The sequence below is a fragment of the Choloepus didactylus genome, chromosome 20, assembly GCF_015220235.1.
Source record: "Choloepus didactylus isolate mChoDid1 chromosome 20, mChoDid1.pri, whole genome shotgun sequence".
In the NCBI taxonomy this organism is placed as follows: Eukaryota; Metazoa; Chordata; class Mammalia; order Pilosa; family Megalonychidae; genus Choloepus; species Choloepus didactylus.
This window is the reverse complement of record NC_051326.1, coordinates 14,477,095-14,500,846: the sequence shown is the minus strand read 5'-3', so window position 1 is coordinate 14,500,846 and position 23,752 is coordinate 14,477,095. Positions and strand designations below refer to the sequence as shown.

The 23,752-nt window shown below is 37.0% G+C and overlaps 1 protein-coding gene and 1 long non-coding RNA gene across 2 annotated transcripts in view; one reads left to right on the top strand and one right to left on the bottom strand.

Annotated features, from left to right (window-relative positions):
* The window catches only part of RAB10 (RAB10, member RAS oncogene family), a 111,802-nt gene that overhangs the window by 8,097 nt on the left and 79,953 nt on the right, over window positions 1–23,752 (bottom strand). Inside the window, exons 3-4 of the mRNA XM_037812634.1 lie at window positions 14,093–14,231; window positions 532–621 (exon numbers count right to left, since the gene is read on the bottom strand). Of these exons, the coding sequence (XP_037668562.1) occupies window positions 532–621; window positions 14,093–14,231 (229 nt within the window). The remainder of the gene's footprint in view (window positions 1–531; window positions 622–14,092; window positions 14,232–23,752) is intronic.
* On the top strand, window positions 3,252–5,573 carry LOC119516331. The gene is made up of 2 exons (XR_005213276.1): window positions 3,252–3,880; window positions 4,997–5,573. It is a non-coding gene; the product is annotated as an uncharacterized LOC119516331 (long non-coding RNA).

The window sequence follows — 23,752 nt, the reverse complement described above, 5'->3', positions numbered from 1 at the left end:
CATAAAACAAACATTATGTCAATGGGTCACAAGAACAGGGTTCTATCAAAAAAAAAATAATCAAAATAAAACAATCTTCTTCCCACCTCAAGAGTTTATTTCAGATTTTCTAACTCAGATATTTTACTCTAAAAGCAAATTTAAAAGAAGCTCAAAATGACTTAAGCACTATTTGCTGCCTGTCACATGCTCCTGACTGTCAAGCTTTGGAAACATACTAACAAACAATTTTTTCAAGTTTTAAGTTTATTAAAAAGAAAAAGAGAGAGAGAGAATCATTGATTACATATTTTCCCTCTTTGAGGTTTAAATAAGGCTAAAAACACTACTGCCACAGATTTGATTCTCCCACACCTGTTGGATAGGCACTGAAAAAATTCACTCAAATGATAAACTGTTGGTTCCAACAGCACTAAAAAAACGATGCGAGTAGTGCAGTGCACTCTGTCCCCATTATTGTAAAAACAATCAAAAGTAATACCATCTTCACAAACAAAAGGGAGCAAATCAGTTTCATATAGAACTTTTTACCTGTTCTCCTTTTCCTTTAGGTACAACTCTTTTATCGTCCATATCACACTTGTTTCCTAGTAACATTCTTTCCACATCTTCATTGGCATGCTACAAAGGAATAAAATTTTATTTGTATATGCTACCAAGAATTATGGAAAAGACTTAAAAGTCTCTAAAAAGTGGCTGGAGGGAGGAGCGCGTCGGGAGGCGGAGCGCGGCCGCTGTTCTCCAGACCTCCGGGCCCTCGGACCCGTCCGCCCCCGGGCCGGCGGGTGAGCTGGGGGCCCGGGGCGCCCTGTGTCCCTGCCCTGCGGAGACCCCGAGTCCTCACCGGGACTGCCCACCGTCCTGGTCCAGGCCCTGGGGCAGCGGCAGGACCCTGTGCTCCCTTCCCCCATCACGGCCTGATGGCGGCGCCGCCGGGTTTCCCTGCCCAGACCTGCCCGGCGGCGGGCGTGGCGGGAGGGGAAAATGGCGGCCTCCCGAATGCCGCGGAGGGCCGATCCGGGACTCGAGCGCCCAGAAGGCGGGTCGTGTAGACTCGAGCTCGGTCCTCTCTCCAGCTCGGGCCATGGATCCGGGACCTGGGGTGACCGCCCCATTCCAACTGGACGAGATGCCACCTCCTCCCAACAACGACGGACAAAGGCCTTAAGGGGCCTGGAAGGTGAGCCGAGCCCTGGACGGCCACGGGTGGAACGGTTAGCGGCCGTAGGGCGGTTAGTCTTTGTTCTACCAGACCTTGCTTGACATTGAAAGAAATGGTAGACTAACCTGCGACATCTGTCCAATAAGAAGTGCCCACCACCTTTTGGGAAGATTACTGGCCATTTATGGAAGAAGGCCTGTGTATATAATATGAAAAAGCTGCTCTCAAATTGCCCCCCAACCTTTTTAAAGAAAACTTTCGCCACATCTAGGCTTTCTAGATGTCAAGAGGTTGCCGACTTATGATAAGAATTAGAAAATCACGTGTCTTCTAATGCCGATTTGTTAGGGGGAAAAAAAAAATCTTAGAAAATGTCTTCTGGAAATGACTTTGAAATGGAATTTAGACTGCCTCTGGAAGCAACATCAGGAGAGACACACATCCACGCTTGTTCTGTAGGTTGGAGGCCGAGAAGCAGAAGGCTAAGAGGAGGAAGAGGTTCTATGCCAGACTGGTCATATTTAGAAGATATTTTCATATTATAACTATTACTTTGTGTGTGCAATTTATTCTTCACTACTGTATATATAATTGACAATGCTAAGTACGTTTTGAAATATCTCCTCTTCCTAAATGTTCTGAAGTGCCTGACATATGTTAAAAGTAGAGGTAGCAGAATAACACGTTTTGTAAGTATCTTTTTGTTAAAATTCATATGAAATATTGTGGGGTTTTTTGGAATGGCCAAACCACCTCTGTAAGTTCACATTTTGTACACTGGTTTGGGGGAGGAGGGAGAAGGAAGTGCAAAGGGTTCTATGCCAGTGTGTTTACAATGAGACAAGATTAACCACTGTCCCTATATTTGTGCATTTGGTTTTACTTTGCTATGTATATAGATATATAATGGATGCACATGTCCTAATTTGCATCTAGTCTTCTAGATGTTAAGAGGTTGCCAGTGTATGACAAAAATAGAGTTAGTAAACTAGTACATCTTGTACATCTTGTGTTAAAATTCCTAAGAAAGATTATCTTCTGAAATTTTGAGCAGTATAGCCCCCAGGGTTGGTGGAGGAAGTATAAAAGGGAAGGGTTCTAGAGTAGAATGTGCATATTTAGAAGACACTTTCTGATTAACTGTTGTTGTATGTGTGCAGTTTATTCAAGACTGTTCTGTATATAGTGGACAAATTAAGTCATTATTTGAAACATCTAGTCTGTCTAGATGTTTAGAAGTGCCCAACGTATGCTAAAAGTAGAAGTAGTAAAATATTACTTTGTAAATACTGTTTTGCTCACATTCATAGGAAATAATATCTTTTGGAAATGAGAATGTTAAAACTATCTCTGTGAACAGCATACAACTGTCTGTATGCTCATTTAGTGGTTTGGAGGAGGTGGGAGGGAAGCAATAGCAAAAGGTAATATGCTAGTGTGTTCAGACAAAACTTTTTCTGTATGTCCTGTGTAGTTTATTTGGCTGTTATATAATGGACATATGAGTCCTAATTTTGCAGCATCTAGTCTGTAGATGTTAAAAGAGGTTGTCAGTGTATGACAAAGTAGAGTCATTAATATTAGCATGTTTTCTATACTCTTGTGTTGAAATTTATTGGAAAGCTTGTCTTCTGTAAATGACTTTTGGGTATGAATTTGTTCAACTGCCTCAAAGCATTACACTTGCCTGTACTTGTCTGCTGAACTGGTGGTGGAGAAAAGGAAGTCAGGAGGCTATGGTTGGAGACCAAGATGGTCATGTTTAGGCGATACCTCAGATTATAACCATTGTTATATGTGTATGGTTTTATTTAACAATACTATATATGCAGTGAACAAGTAAATTTTTATTTGAAATAGCTAGTCTTTTTAAATGTTTAGAAGTACCTGATGTGTTTAAAAATAGAGGTAGTAGGGTAACACTGTAAATAGCTCTTAAAAATTGATGAGAAATATTGTCTTTGGGAATGGAATTGTAAAACCACCTCTGAACATTGTACTTGTTCCTTGGTTTGAGGGAGGTGGGAGGGAAGAAATTGAAAACAGTGTTTTGCTAGTGTGTACAAGAACATTTCTGATCATCCATTGCCCTGTATGTTATGTGCATTCATTTAACTTTGCTGTGTTGTATATATTGTGTATATACTGGACAAATGAGTCCTAATTTTATAATATCTAGTCTCTAGATATTAAAGAGGTTGCCAGTGTATGACAAAAGTAGAGTTAGTAAACTAACACATTTTGTACACTTTGTGTTAAAATTCCTAGAAAGGTTGTCTTCTGAAAATGACTTTTGGAAATGAAATTATAAAATTCCATCTAAGTGACACATGTGCCTGTAACTCATCCACTGGGTTTGTGGTGGAAAAGGAATCAGGAGAAATGAAGGGCTGTAGACCAGAGTGTTTCTATTTAGAAGACACTTTCAGATTTAACAATTGTTACATGTGTGTGTAATTTATTGAACACTACTGGGTATATAGTGGACAAATTTAAGTCCTTATTTGAAACATCTAGTCTTTCTAGATGTTTAGAAGTGCACAAAGTATGTTAAAAGTAGAGGTAGTAAAATAACACATTTTGTCGATATTGTTTTGTTAAAAGTCATATGAAATATTTTTTGGAGACGGAATGGTCAAACCACCTTCAGAGCAGTACACATGCTGTTTGTGCTGTTTCAGGGAGGAGGGAGAAGGACGTGCCAAGGGCCCTATGCCAGTAAGTCTGTAGTTGGGCAAGATAAACCATTATCCTATATGTCTGTGCATTTTGTTTTACTTCACTGTGTATACAGTGTATATAGTGGACAAACGAGTCCTAATTTTTTATCATCTAGTCTTTCTAGACCAGTGTATGACAGAAGTTGAGTTAGTAAACTAATACATTTTGTACATTGTGTGTTAAAATTTATAGGGAAGACTCTGTTTTGAAAACGACAGAATTTTACTTGTGGAAGCAAAATCGTTTAAAAAACAAAACAAAACAAAACAAACCTTCTAAGCACTGCAGATGCAACCACTGGGTTAATAGAGGTGAGAAGGGGAAGGGTTCTAGGCCAGAATGTTCCTATTTAGAAGACATTTTCAGATTATATCCTTTGTTACATATGTATGGTTTATTCAAAGCTACTATGTATATCGTGGACAAATTTAACTCCTTATTTGAAACATCTAGTTTTTCTAGATGCTTAGAGATATACAACATATGTTAAAGTACAGAGTGTAAAATAATACTAAATATTTTTTCTGTTAATACAGAGGAATGGCTGCATTTGGGGAATGGCACTGTTGAACTAGATGTCTTGGAGCGGTGTGCTGAGGGGGCGAGGGGAGTAGGGAAGGAACAGCAAAGGGAAGGGTTCTTTGCCTGCGAGTTGTTAGACAAGTTCAGATTGTTTGACCATTGTTCTGTATAGGCATTTTAGTTATTGCTGTGTATTAAAGGACAAGTCCTAATGTCCAAAGTATACTAAAAATAGAAGTAGAAAGATAATCCCTATAAAATGTCCTTGTGTTAGTTTAAAGGAAGGCCTGTCTTCTGGGAGCAACTTTGCTAATCCACCTGTTGGAGCCAGATGCATTTCTGTACTTAGTCATTGAAATAGTGGAAGAGGAAGAAGAGGAAGGGCTCTTAGCTAGTATCTCTATATCTAGAAGATAGTTTTAGATTATAACTATAGTTCTATGTGCATTTTTTTGTAAAATACCTGTGTTTATTGCAGATAAGATTCATTATTTCACATTATCTAAGCTTTTTAGATTTCTTGAGGTGACAATGTATGATAAAAAGTAGAGTAGTGAATTAACGAATTTATAAATATCTTTTTGTTGATAGAAAAGAAGCATCTTGGACATGGAATTGTTAAACGACCTCTGAGCAGTTGGCATCAGAACTTGTTCATTCGGTTGGCTGCAGAGGGGTGGAAGAAGGTGCGGGGGAGGGATGTATGCAACTGTGTTCATATTTCCATTTTGATGTAACCATTGTACTTGGGCATCTCTTGGCTGTGCCACAGGAAAACACTGCTAAAATAATTCAGTGGAAACATAACCTTGCTATTTCAATATAGATCTGACAATGAATTCTCTTTCATGAATTATACTTATTGTATTCTTGCTTTATGTCTATTAAGGGAATGAAGGATTTGTAACTCTGCCAATATCTATAGAGGCCTGTTGCATTTTTGTCTTTTATGAAATTTTTGTCCCCAGGAAAGGCAGAAATACATTTTGCCCCCCTGACTGAGTTGGTGTCATGTATTCTTGGTTATCCCAATATGCATAGCCTGGGGATTCTGAATTGGTAAATATTCATGAAAAAGCATGATACACATAAAAATGTATGCTCAGTTGTATGTATACACATAAAGCACCTAGGATATGTCAACCTATAAACTGCTTGTGATTCTGGATGACTTTTGTGTTCGCTTCTTGTGCTATTCAGTTTTCTATATTGCACAATTAAAAGTTTGAAAAAAAAAAAAAAAAAAGTCTCTAAAAAGTAACTTTAGAATTTTTCTCAATTTCTATAGTTTGGAAATTTTAAAGCAGCCCACCCTGAAACCACTCCATGCTACAAGTATACACAAATTATTAAATTGTCTAGAAAAAGAAACACAATTTCTAAGGTGTATTCCTGTCAAATACTATCTTCCTCCTATAGGAAGCTGTCTAGTTTTCAAATATTTTCTCACCAAAAGAGAGCATTAGACAAAAGATAAGACACTGGACTCTCATACGCATAATCTAAACCCAAGTGGGATCATGATTTTAGATCATGCATATTACCCCAGAAAAGCCTTAGTAAAAAATCTCATAGAGCCCTTAAAGTCTCAAATACCTACACTGCTTGGGTACAAGGTGAAGATCACACACAGAAAAATCAGTAAAAAAAACACAGATGTTTGCAGTTAAGTCATAAAATGTATTCTTGACCTAAAAAATAAAGTTTGAGAGGGGACAAAAAAGGTGGGGGTAGGGAGAATACCTCTTTGTGTAGGAGATACTCTTAGAATCACAAGCTTAAAAAAGAAAAAAAAATTGTACTCCTCTTCATGTATCTGGGGGTTCAATGTTCTCATCTGAACTTACTGACTCCTAATCTATGTTACTGCAGACGCAAAGGGAACTTGGCAAATATCCGATACAAATCAGCAGTCCACTAGGTGCTCCTAACACTTCACAAGGGCCTTGAGGATTCCCAGCAACGAGGCACACAACTTCATGGCTTATGTGAGTACGTACATTTTTCTGGTAAGCGTCTAAATTCTCAAAGGAGTTCATGACCCAAAAAAGGTACAGAAATCATTGTCTAGAGAGATTCCCAGCTACTAATTGGACAAATTATCAGTCATCTGAAATAATCTGCCAATACCCTGATCATTATCAGACATGGCAAGCTGCTGAAGACATTAACACGAGCCTCCTCCAGAGGACAATTTATGTAAGTCCTTACTTAGCTTTGGGCTAATATTCCCCTACCTCAGGATTACTTATAAATTACGGGGTAAGCAGGCCAGTGGAAGGAGACCAACAAATAAATGATCAATAAAGGTCAAAACAGGGTCAATTACCTTAGATGCAAATTTCTAAGTGGCAATGCATTCTCAGCCCAGTGAAAAACAATTCAAAAAATTTTTAGCAATTTAACTACCAATTTACAACTTCCCCACCCCCATACTCACAAATTATTATTCTGGAGCTAGTGAGGGAGTAGACTCTAGCTCAAATATAGATTTCAAAGTAAGCCTGAGGAAATAAGGCCATAGAGCCCTGCCTTCCTGAAATCTTGCTTAACTGTCATCCAAGAGCAGCATCACATATCCTAGTATTAGTGTGAGTTTCCTTCAGGCCCAGGCACAAATGAAATTTACTAGATTGCCTCAGTCTCCCTGGACCAGCTCTTCCCCATACTAAGCCTTGGCTTCCTGCTGGGTTTAGGAGCCTCTTAACAAAAGCAGACAGTAGAGCCTTGATGACAGCAGGTTCCATTGTCATTAAAAGTTTTAGTATTGATCAGGAAGGTGTTTTTCCATTTTGAATGTTCCTTTCTCTTTAGAATTGGTATGTATCTTTTTCCTTTGAAGGAAAATTTGGAACTGCATTTGGATTGACCCAAGGCAGAATATCACATATCTATTCACTGTTAATGTTCATTGGGAAGCTCAAGTCTACCGCATTAATGATACAGAAGAAAATACCTCTTAGTATACTAAAAACCAGAAACAAGGTATCCAGCTTCATAAAATGTGCTATGATGTTGTGAGGTCTTATTACAATTCTTGGCTATATGTCATGACTATTAGACATAGTCTGATAGTAACATAGGGTCTTTATACCTAAACTTGGTATCTTAATTATGCATGCCCCATCAGTTCTTATCAGGCTAGGTCTCAGATACAGAAATGAAAGACTAAATATATATCGAGCAAATGACTTATTTCTGTGTTCATGGAGTAGTAACATATTCCTATCAATCTAGGGAACTTTCTGAGTTAGTATTTTCTTGGCTCAGATTTTTTTTTTTTTCTTTTTCTGATTATTGTTCCTTTTACATAGTGTTAAAGAAATACTACCAAGGCTAAGAAAAGCAGGGCCCTAAATACAGCTGGGATATATTTCTCTGAATAACGAACACAAAAACTAAAAAAAAAGTCCCAACAGTATTAAACAAATCTCTACAGCTAAGATCATCCTTAAATGGCAATATTGACAATAAAAATCAAGCAAGATAAGGTTAAAGCAGGCTTCACTGCTGGACTAGGGGCTCATTAAAACAGTCTTCAAAATGCACAAAACTTCTCACACATTTTCTTATGCCAATATGCATATTCTTCTTTTTCATTCAGATACACAGAACTTGTATTTACAACAACATGGTGCAAAAACACAAAGAAAGAACAGGTAGACACATCATACAGACATGCCATAAAGAGATGTTATGTTTACTCAGGAACACATCCATCTCTATCCAGACAAAACTACATATCCAGAGTGTAACAAGCTTAAAAACTGGCTAATATCCCAAGGTACTAATAGAGAGATGAGTTTACATCAGGGTTTCTCAACTTTGGGGCCAGATAATTCTGTGTATGTAGGGGTCAGGAGTAGGGGAGACTGTTGTCCTGTACACTGTAGGATGTATCCCTGGCTTCAGGCCACTAGATGCCAGTAGCACCCCCCATCCCCAAGCCAGTTGTAACAACCAAAAATGTACTCAGACATTGCCAAATGTATCCTGAGGAGTAAAATCAACCCCAACTGTGAACCATTGGTTTAGACAAAGACCAGTGCCCAACATTAAGTCAAATTAGAGCCTCCCAAGTAACTCAAAAGAATGTTTCAGTCTCAACAATTAACCATGAAACAACTCAGAAGCCAAGGTACATGAGCCTCAAAGTTGTTAACTCCTACTCATCCCTTCAAGTCTCAACTTAAATGTCACTCCTCTCGCCTTCCAAACTATGTAAGTACTTTTTATTTTTACACACTAATGAAGTGTTTTTCATTTCCTGACCCTTAACACTTGGTAGAGGACCATTATCTTGTTCATGCTGCATCCCCAGCCTCTATGAATGTGCCCACAGAGTTGGTTGACTGGTTGTTTTTTAAAATTGCCTCCACAATTCAAGCCTTATAGAAACCATAGTTTTACACAGAAGTACAAAAAGATTCTTTAGTTGTATGTTCTCAAGTGTTTTTCTGTATCATTTTACAATTCACATAATCTGAGTAGCATAGTACTGCCTGGGGGTGGCTGCTCTCCCCATGCCACAAACGCGCAGGTACACACACGCACACACGCACACACACACACACACACGTAGGCTATAAAAATACTACGAATTTTCAGAGTTTTTAATAAAACTAAGTTCTCTTAACTATCACTTAGTGAAGTAACTACTAGTGAATTATTATTACTGAGCTCTAAGGCTCTCAAAATATTTTCCCATCTGTTAACAGCACAATCAGATCAATTTTTAGCAGCACTAGCTTCTTTAAGTTAATCTTTAATATTTGTAAGGCACAGACTTGTTTCTTTTCCCCAACAAAATCATACTTGGAACACTAATATGTAAAAGAAACAAAAGGAGGTAGCTGATTAAAGAGGAGGTGGGAGAAGCCAAAGTATTGCCTTCTCTGCTCGGTCTCACCCCACATCACCAAGGAGACCTTTGTAGTACCTTTAAGGAACCCTAATAACTCTGCTGCTGATCTTGGAGAATGTCTTTCATCTAGGGCATTGCTTCTCAAAATGTACTGTACATACAAATCACCTGGAGATCTTGTCAAAATGCATATTCATATTCAGTAAGTGTGGGGTGGGGTCACAAATTATTAGTTCTAACAAACTCCCAAAAGATGCTGATGTTGTTGGTCCACCAATCTTTCCTTGGGAAGCAAGGATCTAGAGCTCTGCACTTCACTCAAAGAGCACCTTTATTTACACTTGGTCCTTTGTTTCATCACACACACACATATATTTGAAACATCCTAAAGTTAGGTGATATGATGACATACATCACTAGCATGCTTTTAAATGTTAAAATTTTTCCCATTTGATCATTCAAGTATCACAATTTATTATATATCCACAAACGACCCCCCCCACTCCACCACAAATTAATTTTATGTTGATCAGGGATGGCAGCACATGCCACTCCTATTATTCTTTGGGCATTTTATTGCACTTTTATCCGAAGGAAATAAAACTGTCAAGTATAAAACAGTAATTTGACAAGGCTTATCTCATGAAATCTTAACAAATAAGATGTGAAAACATCTTAAGCTTTTGGCTTGGAAATCCAACTTCATCCATAATGACACCATCACAGGTGAATCAACATCTTCTGACATGATTTAAAAAACAAAATTACTTCAATCCTATGAGCACTAAACACTGTGGGTGTCTTATGCAAATTATATTTATTACTGACCTGTAAGGATGGAAGACATCATTCCTTCATAAAAGATGAGGAAATTAAGGTTTAAAGCCATTGCTTTAAAGTTTTCTCAAACTTTAGTATGTATGAGAGCCACCAGGATAGTTCTTTAAATACAGATCACTGGGCCCCACCTAATTCAGATCTGGGGCAGGGCCTGATAATTTGCATTTCTCTTAAATTCCCAGGTGATGCTACTGCTGAAGACTCTGAGACATGCTGGTTTAAAACAATTATTTCAAGAAGCATAATGTGCACAACACTGATCCTAAGAGTTGTTTCACACTGACACATGTCAACAAGTTTGGCAAAAGCTACACAATCTGACTCTCCTCTTGTATATAAGAGCATGCAAAAAGCTCACAGGACCCACAATAAAGACCTGCTTAACTTATTTGTTCACAAAACACTTTATGCCAAATAATACCCACGAGAAAGTAGAACACACTTTAGAAAACACAGAATTAAAGAGATTAAAAATGTATTTAATGTAAGACACTCACCACTAAGGTCTCCTGAAAGTCATGTGCAAGAGGGCAACATAATCAGGAGGCTTACATTTAATTTATAAAGGCATTGAAGACCAGTCTCAAACAGGCCTAAAACTAAAGCTGTCAATAGTGCATGGTTGCCCTCTTTTTTTTTTTTTCAAGATGAGGTGTTCTGAAGATTAGTAGAGATTTTGAGGGGCTGCCTAAAATAAGGATATTTTAAGTATCAACAAATTCTAGTGAGCAGATGGTGCCAAAATACCACAAAGAGGTGGCCCATCCTTCTCTACCAACGCTTTACACGGGGCCTCCCCGCTGTGTCTTCAGGCTCCTAAGAACAGACGAGTAGTGATACATTTATGTGTATATGTGAAACTCTCAAGACATACTAAAGTTCCAAAGTCATTGTATTCATTCCACTAGAGTATTTTATAGACCATTATCTAGCAGGAAATTTGTCGTTTACATAAATGCATTCATTTTTTCACATTAAAAAAAGAGTGCATAAAGCAAGGTCATGATACTAAAAAGCAGCAGGACTAAGATTCTAACTTAGCTATCATCACTTCTCACCTCTTTCCATTATTCCAAAGCACAGAAAACTTGTACTTGTCTCCTTTTGCTAAAGAAATAATTGTAAAACAAGGCATTAATGCTCAATTCAGTTTCTAAAAATATTGAGGTATAATTCATACACCTTAAAAATTCACCCTTTAAAAATAAACAAATCAGTGATTTTTAGTATATTCACAAGTCTGTGCAACTCACCATAATCTAATTTCAGAATATTTTCATCACCTCCCCCCAAAAAAACAAAACAGTACCCATTAAGCAGTCACTCCCCTCCTCCCCAATCCCAGCCCTAGACAGCCACAAATTTATTTTCTGTCTCTAGGGATTTCCCTATTCTGGACATTTCATGTTTTTAAGGTTTGTTCATGTTGTAGCAAGTTCAGGACTTCAATCCTCTTATGGCTGAATAATATTCCATTGTATGGCCATACCACATTTTACTTATCCAGTTCACCAGTTGATGGATATCTGAGTTGTTTCCACTTTTGGGTTATTATAAATAATGCTATGAACAACCATGTACAAGTTCTTATGTGGACATATATTTTTAATTCTCATGGGTATATACTTAGGAATGGAAATGCTTGGTCAAATGGTTACCCATCTGTGTTTCACATTTTCAGGAACTGCCAAACTGTTTTCTAAAGCAGCTACATCACTTTACAATTCTAAGAGCAATATAAAGGTTCCAATTTCTCCACATCCTTAGCAACACTTATTATTGTCTGTCTTTTTTATTATAACACTCTACTGGGTATGAAGTGGTATCTCAATTGTAATTTTGATTTGCATTTCCCTAATGACTAATAAAACTGAGCATCTTTTCATGTGCTTATTGGCTATTTGTATATCCTCTTTGGAGAAACGTCTATTCAGATTCTTTGCCAACTTTTTAATTGGGTTATTTGTCTTTTTATTGTTGAGCTGTGGGAGTTCTTTACATATTCTGTATTCACAAATCCCTTATCACATATATGATGGTATCCCTGGAAGCAATTTACAATCAGCTTGTCAATTTTTACAAAAAAAGAAAAAAGAAAAAAGGAAAGTGAGGAGTTGATAGAGAGTGCACTGAATCTGTAGATTATGTTCAGCAGTATTGCCATCTTCACAATATCATCTTCCAATTCACAAACATATGATATCTTTCCATTTTCAACAATGCTTTATCGTTTTCAGTCTTGCACTTTTGTTACATTTATTCCCAAGTATTTTATTCTTTTTGATGCCACTGTAAGTTGAATTGTTTTAATTACATTTTCAGATTGTTCACTGCTAGTGTATAGAAATACAACTGATTTTTATACAGTGACCTTGTTTCCTGAAAACTTGCTGAACTTGTTTATTAGCCCTAATAGGATTGTTTGTGTATGTATGTAGATTCCCTAGGATTTTCTATATACAAGATCATGTCATCTCCAAAGAGAGAATTTTACTTTCCAAACTGGATGCCTTATTTGTTGCCTTGCCTTAACTGCCCTGGCTAGAACCTCCAGGCAATTAGAAGTGGCCAAAGCAGATATCACTGTCATGTCCCTCATCTTGCTGGACAAATTTTAAGTCTTTTACCATTAAGTATGATGTCAGCTGTGGGGTTTTGTAGATATCTTTTATCAGGTTGAGGAATTTCCCTCCTAGTTCTAGTTTGTGTTTTTATCATAAAAGGATGTTGGGTTTTGTCAAATGTTTTTTCTATGTCTATCAAGATGATCATGTAGTTTTTGTCTTTTAGTCTATTAATATGGTATATTATATTGGTTGATATCGTTATGTTGAACCACCATTGCATTTCTGGTACAATCACACTGAGTTATGGTATATAATTCATTTTTTTAAAATGTTGCTTGGATCAATTAAGTTTTTTATTCAATGCTTTAATTTCTACAACAGGTGAAAATGAAGTAAAGCCTACCTCTTATATTTCAGAAAAACAGGATTTGTATTTTTAATGGCCAGGTTTTAGGTATGTCAGTTACTGCTGGAAACCCAAGCCAACCAGTCTACGAAATCAAGTACGTAAGGCTCTAAATAAACTGTTCTAATTACACACACTATTTGGCTGAACTATAAAATAAAGGCTAAGAAAATCCAAACTGGAGCTCCCCCCACACTCTGCTTTTATAAGATCTCTGTATCTTTGCTCATTAAATAATAAATATAGGTTCCTACCTTAAGATTTACTATAGCAATGGAAAAATAGCAATGAGCCCCTAGGACAGCTTCCATTGAAAATATTATCCTTGGGTCTAATATTGCTTTAAGACATAATCTTCATGCAGCCAGCCAAAACTTGGTTTAAAGAGAGTTGGTCTTAATTTCACTCAAAGACTAGGCAGAAATAAGGCATGAAAAATAGTTCCAACAAGAAGCCACCTATGCTGCAGCACAGAAACAGACATGCTCTGATACACAACTCTGCCTTACAAAAACTGACATGTTCAGTACAATAATTTGGCACTATTTTCTTGGTTAAGCTTTTACTTATTAGAACACTCATTCAAAATGTCGAGAATATGACATTTCTGTAACTTAAAAATAAATTTTAAAATTATTGTTGAAAACCCAATCCATTCATTCAACAAAAATGCACTGAGAAACAATCCATTTAGAAATTAGAGAAAGGCACTGTAAAACTACTGGGAGCTTCTATTTGGGGCCATTTTATAGATGGATGTACAGAGGTTTTACGTTATTTGGTCATTCACTTAGATGAGGTTCAAGATAGACCTGTCCAAATGTTTAAGAAAAAAGTAAGCAAAGAATAGCATTAAGCTTTAAAAAACAGACACATGCTTTTTGCCCATTTGTATATTTTCTTTGGAAAAATAGTACATTATATCTTAAAAATCAATTGGAATACTTATTCTTCCCAACCAAACACACTATGTGGGTTCATGAAGGGTTTATAAAATTACTAGGTCTTACCTCATCTATGTTTCTAAGCCATTTGCTGATGTTTTCAAAACTTTTACCATTCGTGATGTCATATACTAGCATGATACCCATAGCTCCTCGGTAGTAGGAGGTTGTGATGGTGTGAAATCGCTCCTGGCCTGCTGTATCCCTGAAACAAACAGTCAATAATTTGTATTAAGCATTCTGATATTGCTACATTCCACATAAAGGAGAAAAACAGTAACAGTTTAGTAACGTAAACAGAGATTAAAACCCACTGGATACCACAAAGCAAAACAGAATAATGTTCAATAATTATTCTTTATAAATATGGGGGAGAAAAAACTTTTAGTCAAAGGAAATCAGTGACCCATCCATACTAAAATGGAAATCTGGAAGGGAAAACAGGAGAAAGTGATAACCAAAACTCCTGAGGTTATTTAATAAGTGCTAGTAAACACCTTAAAAACTCCTGGAATTTAATTTTATTTAGTGACTTAGCTCCATAATGTAATAAAAAAAGCATGTGGGGTTTTTCAAACATTAACAACTGTAGTACAGACATATTTACCTTTAGAATCTTTTATAAAAATCATCAAGATAACCTCATTTATAAATAACAAGACAACTATATAAATAGGAATATTTTTCATTATTCTTTAATCCCTTCAAATCAAACATTGAAGATACAGTTTGCTTCTATAATTATCCTCTCTTCTTTTTATCACTAATCCTCTTTTATGGCTCATTCTCATCAACATACAAACATGTCTTATTATTTTGTATATATTGAAAAAAAAAAAGCAAAAATAAACAAACAAAATTCCTCTCAGCCCCACGTCCCCTTCAGCTAAACTTCATTTCTGTTTCCCTTCCCAACAAACTTTTAATTTTAAACTTTTTATTTTGAAATATTTATAGATTCATAGGAAGTAGCAAAAACAGTAGAGATCTTGTGTACCCTTCACCCAGCTTTCCCAATGTTAACTTCTTATATAACTACAGTATAACAGCAAAACCAGCATATTAACATTTGTACAACCTACAGACCTTATTCAGATTTCAATAATTTTTACATGCATTCGAGCGTGTTGAGCTATTATTCTCTGCAATTTTATCACATGTACAGATTTGTGTAACCACCACCAAACAAGAGAGATAACTGTTGCCATCACAAAGGAACTTCCTCATGCTACTCTTTTATAGATGCACACCCTCAGATCTCTCAACCCTAAACCCTTGGCACCTAGTTTGTTTTTCATTTCTATAATTTTGTCATATCCATAATTTTATATAAATGGTATTATGCAGTATATGACCTCTAGAAACTTTTTCTCTTTTTACAGAACAATGCCCTTGAGAGCAATCCAAGATGTTGCATGCATCCCTAGTCCACTCCGTTTTATTGCTGAGTAGTTAGTATTCTACAATATGGATGCACCTCACCAGTTCTTTTTTTTAATTAAATTTTATTGAGATATATTCACATACCATACAATCATCCAAAGTGCACATGCTGGTTTGAACATATTATGTCCCCCAAAATGCCATTATCTTTGATGCAGTCTTGTGTGGGCAGGAAACATATTGGTGTTGATTGGGTTGGAGACTTTGGATTGAATGCTTCCATGGAGATCTGTTCACTCAACTGTAGGTGAGATCTTTCATAGGATAATTTCCATGGAGGTGTGGCCCCGCCCATTCAGCACGGGCCTTGATTAGTTTACTGGGGCACAATATAAGCTCAGACAGAAGGAGCAAGCTTGCTACAGCCAAGAGGGACACTTTGAAGAACACACAGGAGCTGAGAGAGAGGCTGCAGATGAGAGACAGTTTGAAGACAGCCATTGAAAGCAGACTTTTGCTCTGGAGAAGCTAAGAGAGGAAAAACGCCCCGAGAGCAACTAAGAGTGGCATTTTTGAGGAACTGCAGCCTAGAGAGGAACGTCCTGGGAGAAAGCCATTATGAAACCAGAACTCTGGAGCAGTCGCCAGCCACGTGACTTCCCAGATAACAAAGGTTTTCCGGACACGACTGGCCATCCTCCATCCAGTGAAGGTACCCTTGTTGATGACTTACCTTGGACACTTTATGGCCTTAAGACTGTAATTTTGTAAACAAATAAATCCCCTTTATAAAAGCCGACCCATTTCCGGTGTTTTACGAAAAGGCAGCATTAGCAAACTAGAACAGTGTACAATCAATTGTTCACAATACCATCATACAGTTGCACATTCATCACCCCAATCTATGCTTTGAACATTTTCCTTGTACTAGAGAAAGTGAAAATAAGAATAAAAAATAAAAGTAAAAAAGAACACCCAAATCACTTCCTCCACCCCATTCTTCACTTAGTTTTCTGTCCCCATTTTCTACTCATCCATTCATACACTGGACAAAGGGAGTATGATCCACAAGGCTTTCACAATCACACTGTCACCCCCTGTAAGCTACATGGCTATACAATTGTCTTCAAGAGTCAAGGCTACTGGGCTGCAGTTTGACAGCCTCAAGTATTTAATTCTAGCTATTCCAATTCATTAAAACCCTAAAAAGGGTTATCTATATAGTACAGAAGAATGCCCACCAGAGTGACCTCTCAACTCCATTTGGAATCTCTGAGCCACTAAAACTTTACTTCGTTTCATTTGGCATTCCCCTTTTGGTCAAGAAGATTTCCTCAATCCCACGATACTGGGTCCAGATTCATCCTCGGGAGTCATATCCCATGTTGCCAGGGAGATTTACATCCCTGGGAGTCAGGTCCCATGTAGGAGGGAGGGCAGTGAGTTCACCTGCCGAGGTAGATTAGCTAGAGAGAGAGCGCTACATCTGAGCAACAAACAGGTACTCAGGGGGGAGACTCTTAGGCACAATTATAAGCATGTTTAGCCTCTTCTTAGGAGTGACAACCTTTATAAGGGCAAGTCCTGTGATAGAGGGCTCAGCACATCGAACCACCAGTCCTCAATTTCTGAGAACATCAGCAAAATCCAGGTGAGGAAGTCCAACACCTCTGCATTTTCCCCCAGCTCCCAGGGGGGCCCTGCATGTATAATTTTATTCTCTGTCCAAATTACTTTGGGATGTGTCACTATTTCACACTAACCTATGCAAACCTACCAGGTCTCACTTCCTATTAAAAGTTCCATGTAATTATGGTATTTGAATGAACTGTACAAGTTAAACTGTTTAGGAAAAATAGATCTTGCACCAACTAAACATCTCTTTCCTTGGTCTCACATGGAATTTGAAGTTTTAAAACACAATTGGTATTGTCCTTTACCCTTTGGCCTGATTTGCCCTAGTCCTAACCACATCTGTTTCATTCATGTCTCTAGTTGAAGTCTGGACTCTTTTTCAGCCTTTTTAACAGTTGCTATTTGTGCTAATACTGACATTCATATCTGCCGAGTTCTAGCTCTGAGTTTCAGGTGTCACACAGATACCCCAAGTTCCAGGGATCAATCAGGTTATACACAAAAGGATCAGCATTTTGGAATATGGAGATCACACCACAGTCTTAACCATTCACCTGCTGAAGGACATTTGGATTGTTTCCAATTTATGACCTTTACAAATACTACTACTATAAACATTCAGGTACAAGTTTTTTGGTGGATTAATGTTTTCATTTCTCTGGAATAAATGCCCAGAAATGTTAATACTAGGTCGTACGGTTAATATATATTTAACTTATAAGAAACTGCCAAACTTTCCGCAAGTGGCTGTACCACTTTACATTCCCACCTGTAATGTACGAGAGATCCAGTTTCTCTGCATCCTCACCAGCATCTGGAGTTACCACTATTTTTTAGTCATGTGATATCTCATCTTTGTTTTAATTTGTATGTCCCTAATACAATGTTCAATATCTTTTCGTGTGCTTATTTTCCATTAGCATATCCTCTTTGGTGAAATGTCTGTTCATGTCTTTTGCCTATTTTCTAATTGGATTGTTTGCCTTTTTTATTTTTTTAGCACTGAGCTCTGAGAGTTCTCCACATAAGTCCTTTGTCACAAATGTGGTTTGCAAATATTTTTTTCCCAGTCTGTAGCTTATCTCTTCATTCTCTTGACAGAATCTTTTGCAGAGCACAAGATCTTAATTCTATTGAAGTCCAATTTATAGACTTTTTCCTTCTATGGATTGTGCTTTTGGTGTTTTGTCTCAGAACTCTTCACCTAGTCCTAGGTCCTGAAGATTTTCTCCTATGTTTTCTTCCAAAAGTTTTATGGTTTTTCATTTTATTAAATTGATGATGCATTTTGAGTTCATCTGGGTATAAGATGTGAATTTAAATAAAGCTTGTTTTTTCCTTATAAATGTCTAATTGCTCCAGCATCATTTATTGAAAAGACTATTCTCCCTCCACTAAATTACTTTTGAATCTTTGTAAAAAAAATCAGTTGGCTATACTTGTATGGATCTATTACTAGTTCTTGATTCTATTCCACTGACCTATGTATCTATGTTTCCACCAATACCATACTGTCTTAATTACTGTAGCTAAATAAAAGTGTTATAACTTTTAGTAGTAGTGATTCCTCCCACTTCAATTTCTTTTTCAAAACTGTCTTAGCTATTCTAGCCTTTCTATATAAATTTTGGGATTAACTTGCATACATCTACCAAAAAAAATCTTCCCAGCAAACTTCCTTAAAGAGTTATAGCTCTAGTTGCTATCTCCCACACCTATTTCTCAACCAAATCCAACCGTACTTCTATTACCATTACTATTCTAAGAATAAAGAAGAAAGCGACTAGAACTAATAAATGAATTCAGCAGAGTTGTGGGGTACAAAATAAACACGCAAAAATCATGGGTGTTTCTGTACATCAGAAATGAACACTCTGAAAAGGAAATCAAGAAAATAATTCCATTTATAATAGCATCTAAAAGAATAAAATATGTAGGAATAAATTTAACCAAGGATATAAAGACCTGTACAGTGAAAACTACAAAACATTGCTGAACAGAAATTAGATGGAAAGTCATCCTGCGTACATGGATTGAAAGACTAAATATTGTTAAGATGGCAGTACTATCCAAAGCAATTTACAGATTCAACACAATCCTGATCAAAATTCCAACAGCCTTTTTGCAGAAATGGAAAACCCAACCATTAAATGCATATGGAATGGCAAGGAGCTCCAAATAGCTAAAATCATCTTTAAAAAGAACACAGTTGGAAGACTCACACTTCCCAATTTGAAAACTTACTACGAAGCTACAGTAAAGTAGTGTGGTAGTGGTATCAAGATAAACAAATAGAACAACAGAATAGTACTGAGAATTCAGAAATAAACCCACACATCTATGGCCAATTGATTTTTGAGAAGGGTAAGTCCATTCAATACTAGAAAGAAAAGTCTCATTAACAAATGGTGCTGGGAAAACTGAATATCCACATGAAAAGGAACAAAACTTGACTCCTACCTCACACCATATACAAAAGTTAACTCAAAATGGATAATGACCTAAATATAAAAGCTAAAACCATTAAACTCTTAGAAGAAAACTTAGAGGAAAATCTTCAGGACCTTGTATGAGGCAGTGAGTCCTTAGATGTTACACCAAAAGCACAAGCAACAGAAGAAAAAAAGCAGATTAACTGACTTCATCAAAATTAAAAGCTTTTGTGCACCAAAGGACATTATTAAGAAAGTGAAAAGATAACCTACAGAATGGGAGAAAATATTTGGAAATCATATATGACAAAGGTTTAACATCCAAAATATATAAAAACTCCTACATTCAATAACAAAAAAACCACAAAAACCCCAATTTAAAAAACGGGCAAAGTTCCTGCATTGACTTTTCTCCAAAGATATACAAATGGCCAATAAGTACATGAAAAGATGCTCAACATCATCAGCCATTAGGGAAACACAAATCAAAACCACAATGAGATACCACTTCACAGCCACTAGGATGGCTATAGCGCAAAGACAGATGGTAACAAGTGTTGACAAATATGTGGAGAAAATACACCCTCATACACTGATGGTGGTAATGTAAAATTAAGTAGCTACTTTAGGAAACATTCAAGCAGTTCTTGAAAAGGTTAAACATAGAGTAACCATTCGATCCTGCTATTTCCTGCCTAGGTTTATATCCAAGGGAAATGAAGCACTTATTCACAAAAAGTCTTATATATGGACATTTACAGCAACATTATTACCATCAATTCAAATATTTACTGAGTATCTACTAAGTGCCAGGCACTATGCAAGAACACACCCATCACACGGGTTGAGTCAGATCCAAGTTCACCCTCAGGCTCCGCTTGTTCCTGCTAGGTAACTTTAAAGCTACTTAATCTCCCTGGACCTTAGTTTTTTCATTTATAAACTTTTCATTCCACTTATTCATTTTTTTCATTTATAAAATTCGGAAGGATAGTAAAGGTAAAATTCTATAACTTATTTATCTTTGTTACAGATAACCCCAAAGCAATCTCTATGATGAAATATGCGAAGATGCAATGTTACTACAGGTGACCCAAAATTTAATTCAAGAGATCCGAACAATGCTCCAGGTCAAAACCATCTCTCTCATCTGAATACTTGACTGTGTTCAAAGCTGCTTCACAAGGAAACTCCCAGCTTTGCCTGCAGTCCACTTCTGTATAAAGGTATAATAAAATAGTTTATCATTTAGCCAGATAAAAGACCTAGTTAGACTTTTCAATTTTCTTATTATCTCAGCCCTCTCACTTGCTCATCTCATCTTCAAAGAAGATGGATCTGCCCTTTAAAACAACTCAAAACCCCATTCATTGATTCAACAAGTATGTATTGAGCAAATATTTATTCAGACACTATTCTAGGCATCAGAGGTACAGCAACAAACAGAACAAAAATGTCTGCTTTAATGGAGTTTATATTCCAGTGGAGGTAGACAATAAACCCTGACCGCCAGGGATTGTAAGTGCCAAAGACGCCAAAATAAAAGCAAGAAAAGAGACTGGGGTGATGTGGGGGCATGGCATGCAATTGTGAACAGAGCGGTGAGGAAAGGCCTGAGAAGGTAAAAGGAATTGGGGAAATGAGCCCTACAGATATCTGGGGGAACAGTGTTCCACAAAGGAAGAATAAGAGTAAAGGTCCTGAGGAGAGAGTACCAGGCATAGTAAAGGAATATCAAAGAGGCCGGTGTGGCTGGGAACAAAGTGAGTGAGGGGAGACTAGATGAGATCAGAGAGGTGGGGGTGGGGGTGGGGGCGGGGAATGCCGACAGTGTAGGACCTTGTAAACCTCTACAGGAACTTTAGATTTTCCTGAGGGAGATGAGAAGTCTATTTGAGGGTTTTGTACAAAGAAATGACAACCTGGGTTACTAAGAATCATTACAAGAAAGAACTTTGTGAAATTTTTTTCTGTATTTGCTATAATCTGTTTTTCATCCTTAATTTTTGAAAAGAACAATGTAATTTATTGGGAAATCCTCTATTCTCCCCCCCTTTTTTGGTCTTTGGTTCTAAGAAATTTAAAGGTAAATTTTACAATTAATCATAGCCACTGAGTTGTCCTTTAGAAATAATATATTTGTATCTTCCGTTTTTCTCATTTCCAATTTCCTGTTTTATCTTTCATTAAATCTTATCATGTATTTAGTTACAAGATGCCTTAAATAAAGTATAATAATAAATTATTTCATGGAAAAACAAAGATTTGTCTCATCACAGTAGCTTAGTTCTTTTTTGTAACAAAGGAAAAAGTATAAATTAATGATTCCATTTCCTTATAGATGGGTTAAAATCTCCCACTTAAAATCCAGACCAGAAACGTACTTATCCAAAACAAAGAGTGGGCAGCACAGGGGCTAACAGTAGTGCCCAAAAGTCAGAGGGTAGGACAGATACCAACCTGTCCTTTCAGCTTCTGTCCTAAGTATTAACTGCTTGGAGGCAAGACTCAGTACTCCACTATGAATGGATGCCCAGCACTTCTAGCAGTTATATGCCTCCTCCTCCTACACTCATTCTCCACTCAGTCGCTTTGTACAATTAGTCAATTACATACACACTTCGTAGTCAAATCTAGACTAAATTCTCCACCAAGAACGAATATACTGCAAAAGAGTCTACTCTACTTACCTAAACCTGAATCAACAGAACAAGAGAGGGAACTTTATCTTATAACACAGGTTAGTTATGAAATACCAAAATAGAAGATTTTGAAATATTAATGGCCCCTCCAAAAAAAAAAAATCACTATTTTCATTCAAAGTATGTTTCTGATTTTGATTCATGGCATATGACTTCCTCTGTTCTTTGATTTTTGTCTCTTCCATATTCCAGACTCTCTTACCCAATGATCCTCCCTTTTTATATGAGCCCCCCTCTAGTTTTTTTTAAAGCTTTCTATAGTCCATTGTCTTTTATACTTTTCATACACTTAGATATTTAGCTTTTCAACATGATTATATCTGACCCACAAAATGACCTGTGTCCTAACATGCTGATCTCAAATTATCCTTTTCCTGGGTCTTACCATCTAGGCCCTCATTTTAACCAGCCCTTGCCAGTTAAGGCAACAATTTATTTCAAACCTGGGAAAGAGAGCTTCAATTCAATATCTCTAGGCTAACAGGTGACCCTTTACCCAGGTCTAAAAATATCCACAGCTGCTTGTTCATCTGACAAATTATTCTTAGGTTTGCATGCTCACATATGGCCAGGTCTAAAGACAGTAGGTTGAATCCAATCAGCACAATGAGGTGTTAATATCCGAAGAGCAATTAAACACTGTACCAGTTCACAATGCCTTTTTGTGTCACCATAATACAGGCTTTTCAGCCTCTTTCAAAATCATTTGCTTGGTTTTCCTCTGCTATTAAGTTTTCTCTTCCCAGTCTACACAGTTTGATCAGGTTTCTGAAATTAGTCAATGGCAGAGAATTTTTCTTACATAAAATAATAGATACAGCTAAAAGAATGTTGTGAAATTCCTTTTTTCCCCAACTAACATTATCATAATGAAGAGTGATAAGTTCCTAGGAACTAAAACAGTTTATCTCCTTAATTGCTAGCCCCAAAGGCAGGGGCAGGGAAGCTGTGTACTCTGGTGGCTACTATGACAGTTATTTTTAGTCTGGGCATGGAAGGCAGTGGAACAGGCCAGAGACAATATCAATCTGCTCTGCACGGCAGAGGCACAAATTTCCTAACTTCTGTCTTTTGGGTAATATAATGCATCTAATTCTTAATTTTTAAATTAGGATGTGAAATGTCACATGTTAAGTTTTACTATAACAAGACCTGGATTTCCTCATAATGTGTAATTTCCCCACAACCAAAACACCATGAGTTAAAATTGTTTATCTTCATTTAAAAAAATTTCAAAAGTAAAAAGCTTGATATCTACCCTCTCAGAGCTTATATTCCAGTGGGTACAGGAACAAACAAGTGAACAAATATATAATCACAAATTGTGATTAATCCTAGTAAAGGAAATAAGGTGGACTGACAGAGAATGGGGTAAGATGGAGGAAGGAAGTAACCTGGATGGAATGATCAAGAAAGTCCTCTCTTGAGATGATGCTTAAGTTGAGCAGTGAAGTATGAAGAGCAAACAACCTAAGAAAGTCATTCGGTTAACAAATATTTACTGATATCTCTATTTGCCAGGATCTGTTCTAGGTGCTGGGGATATAACCATAAAGAAAAAGACGGAATCCTCA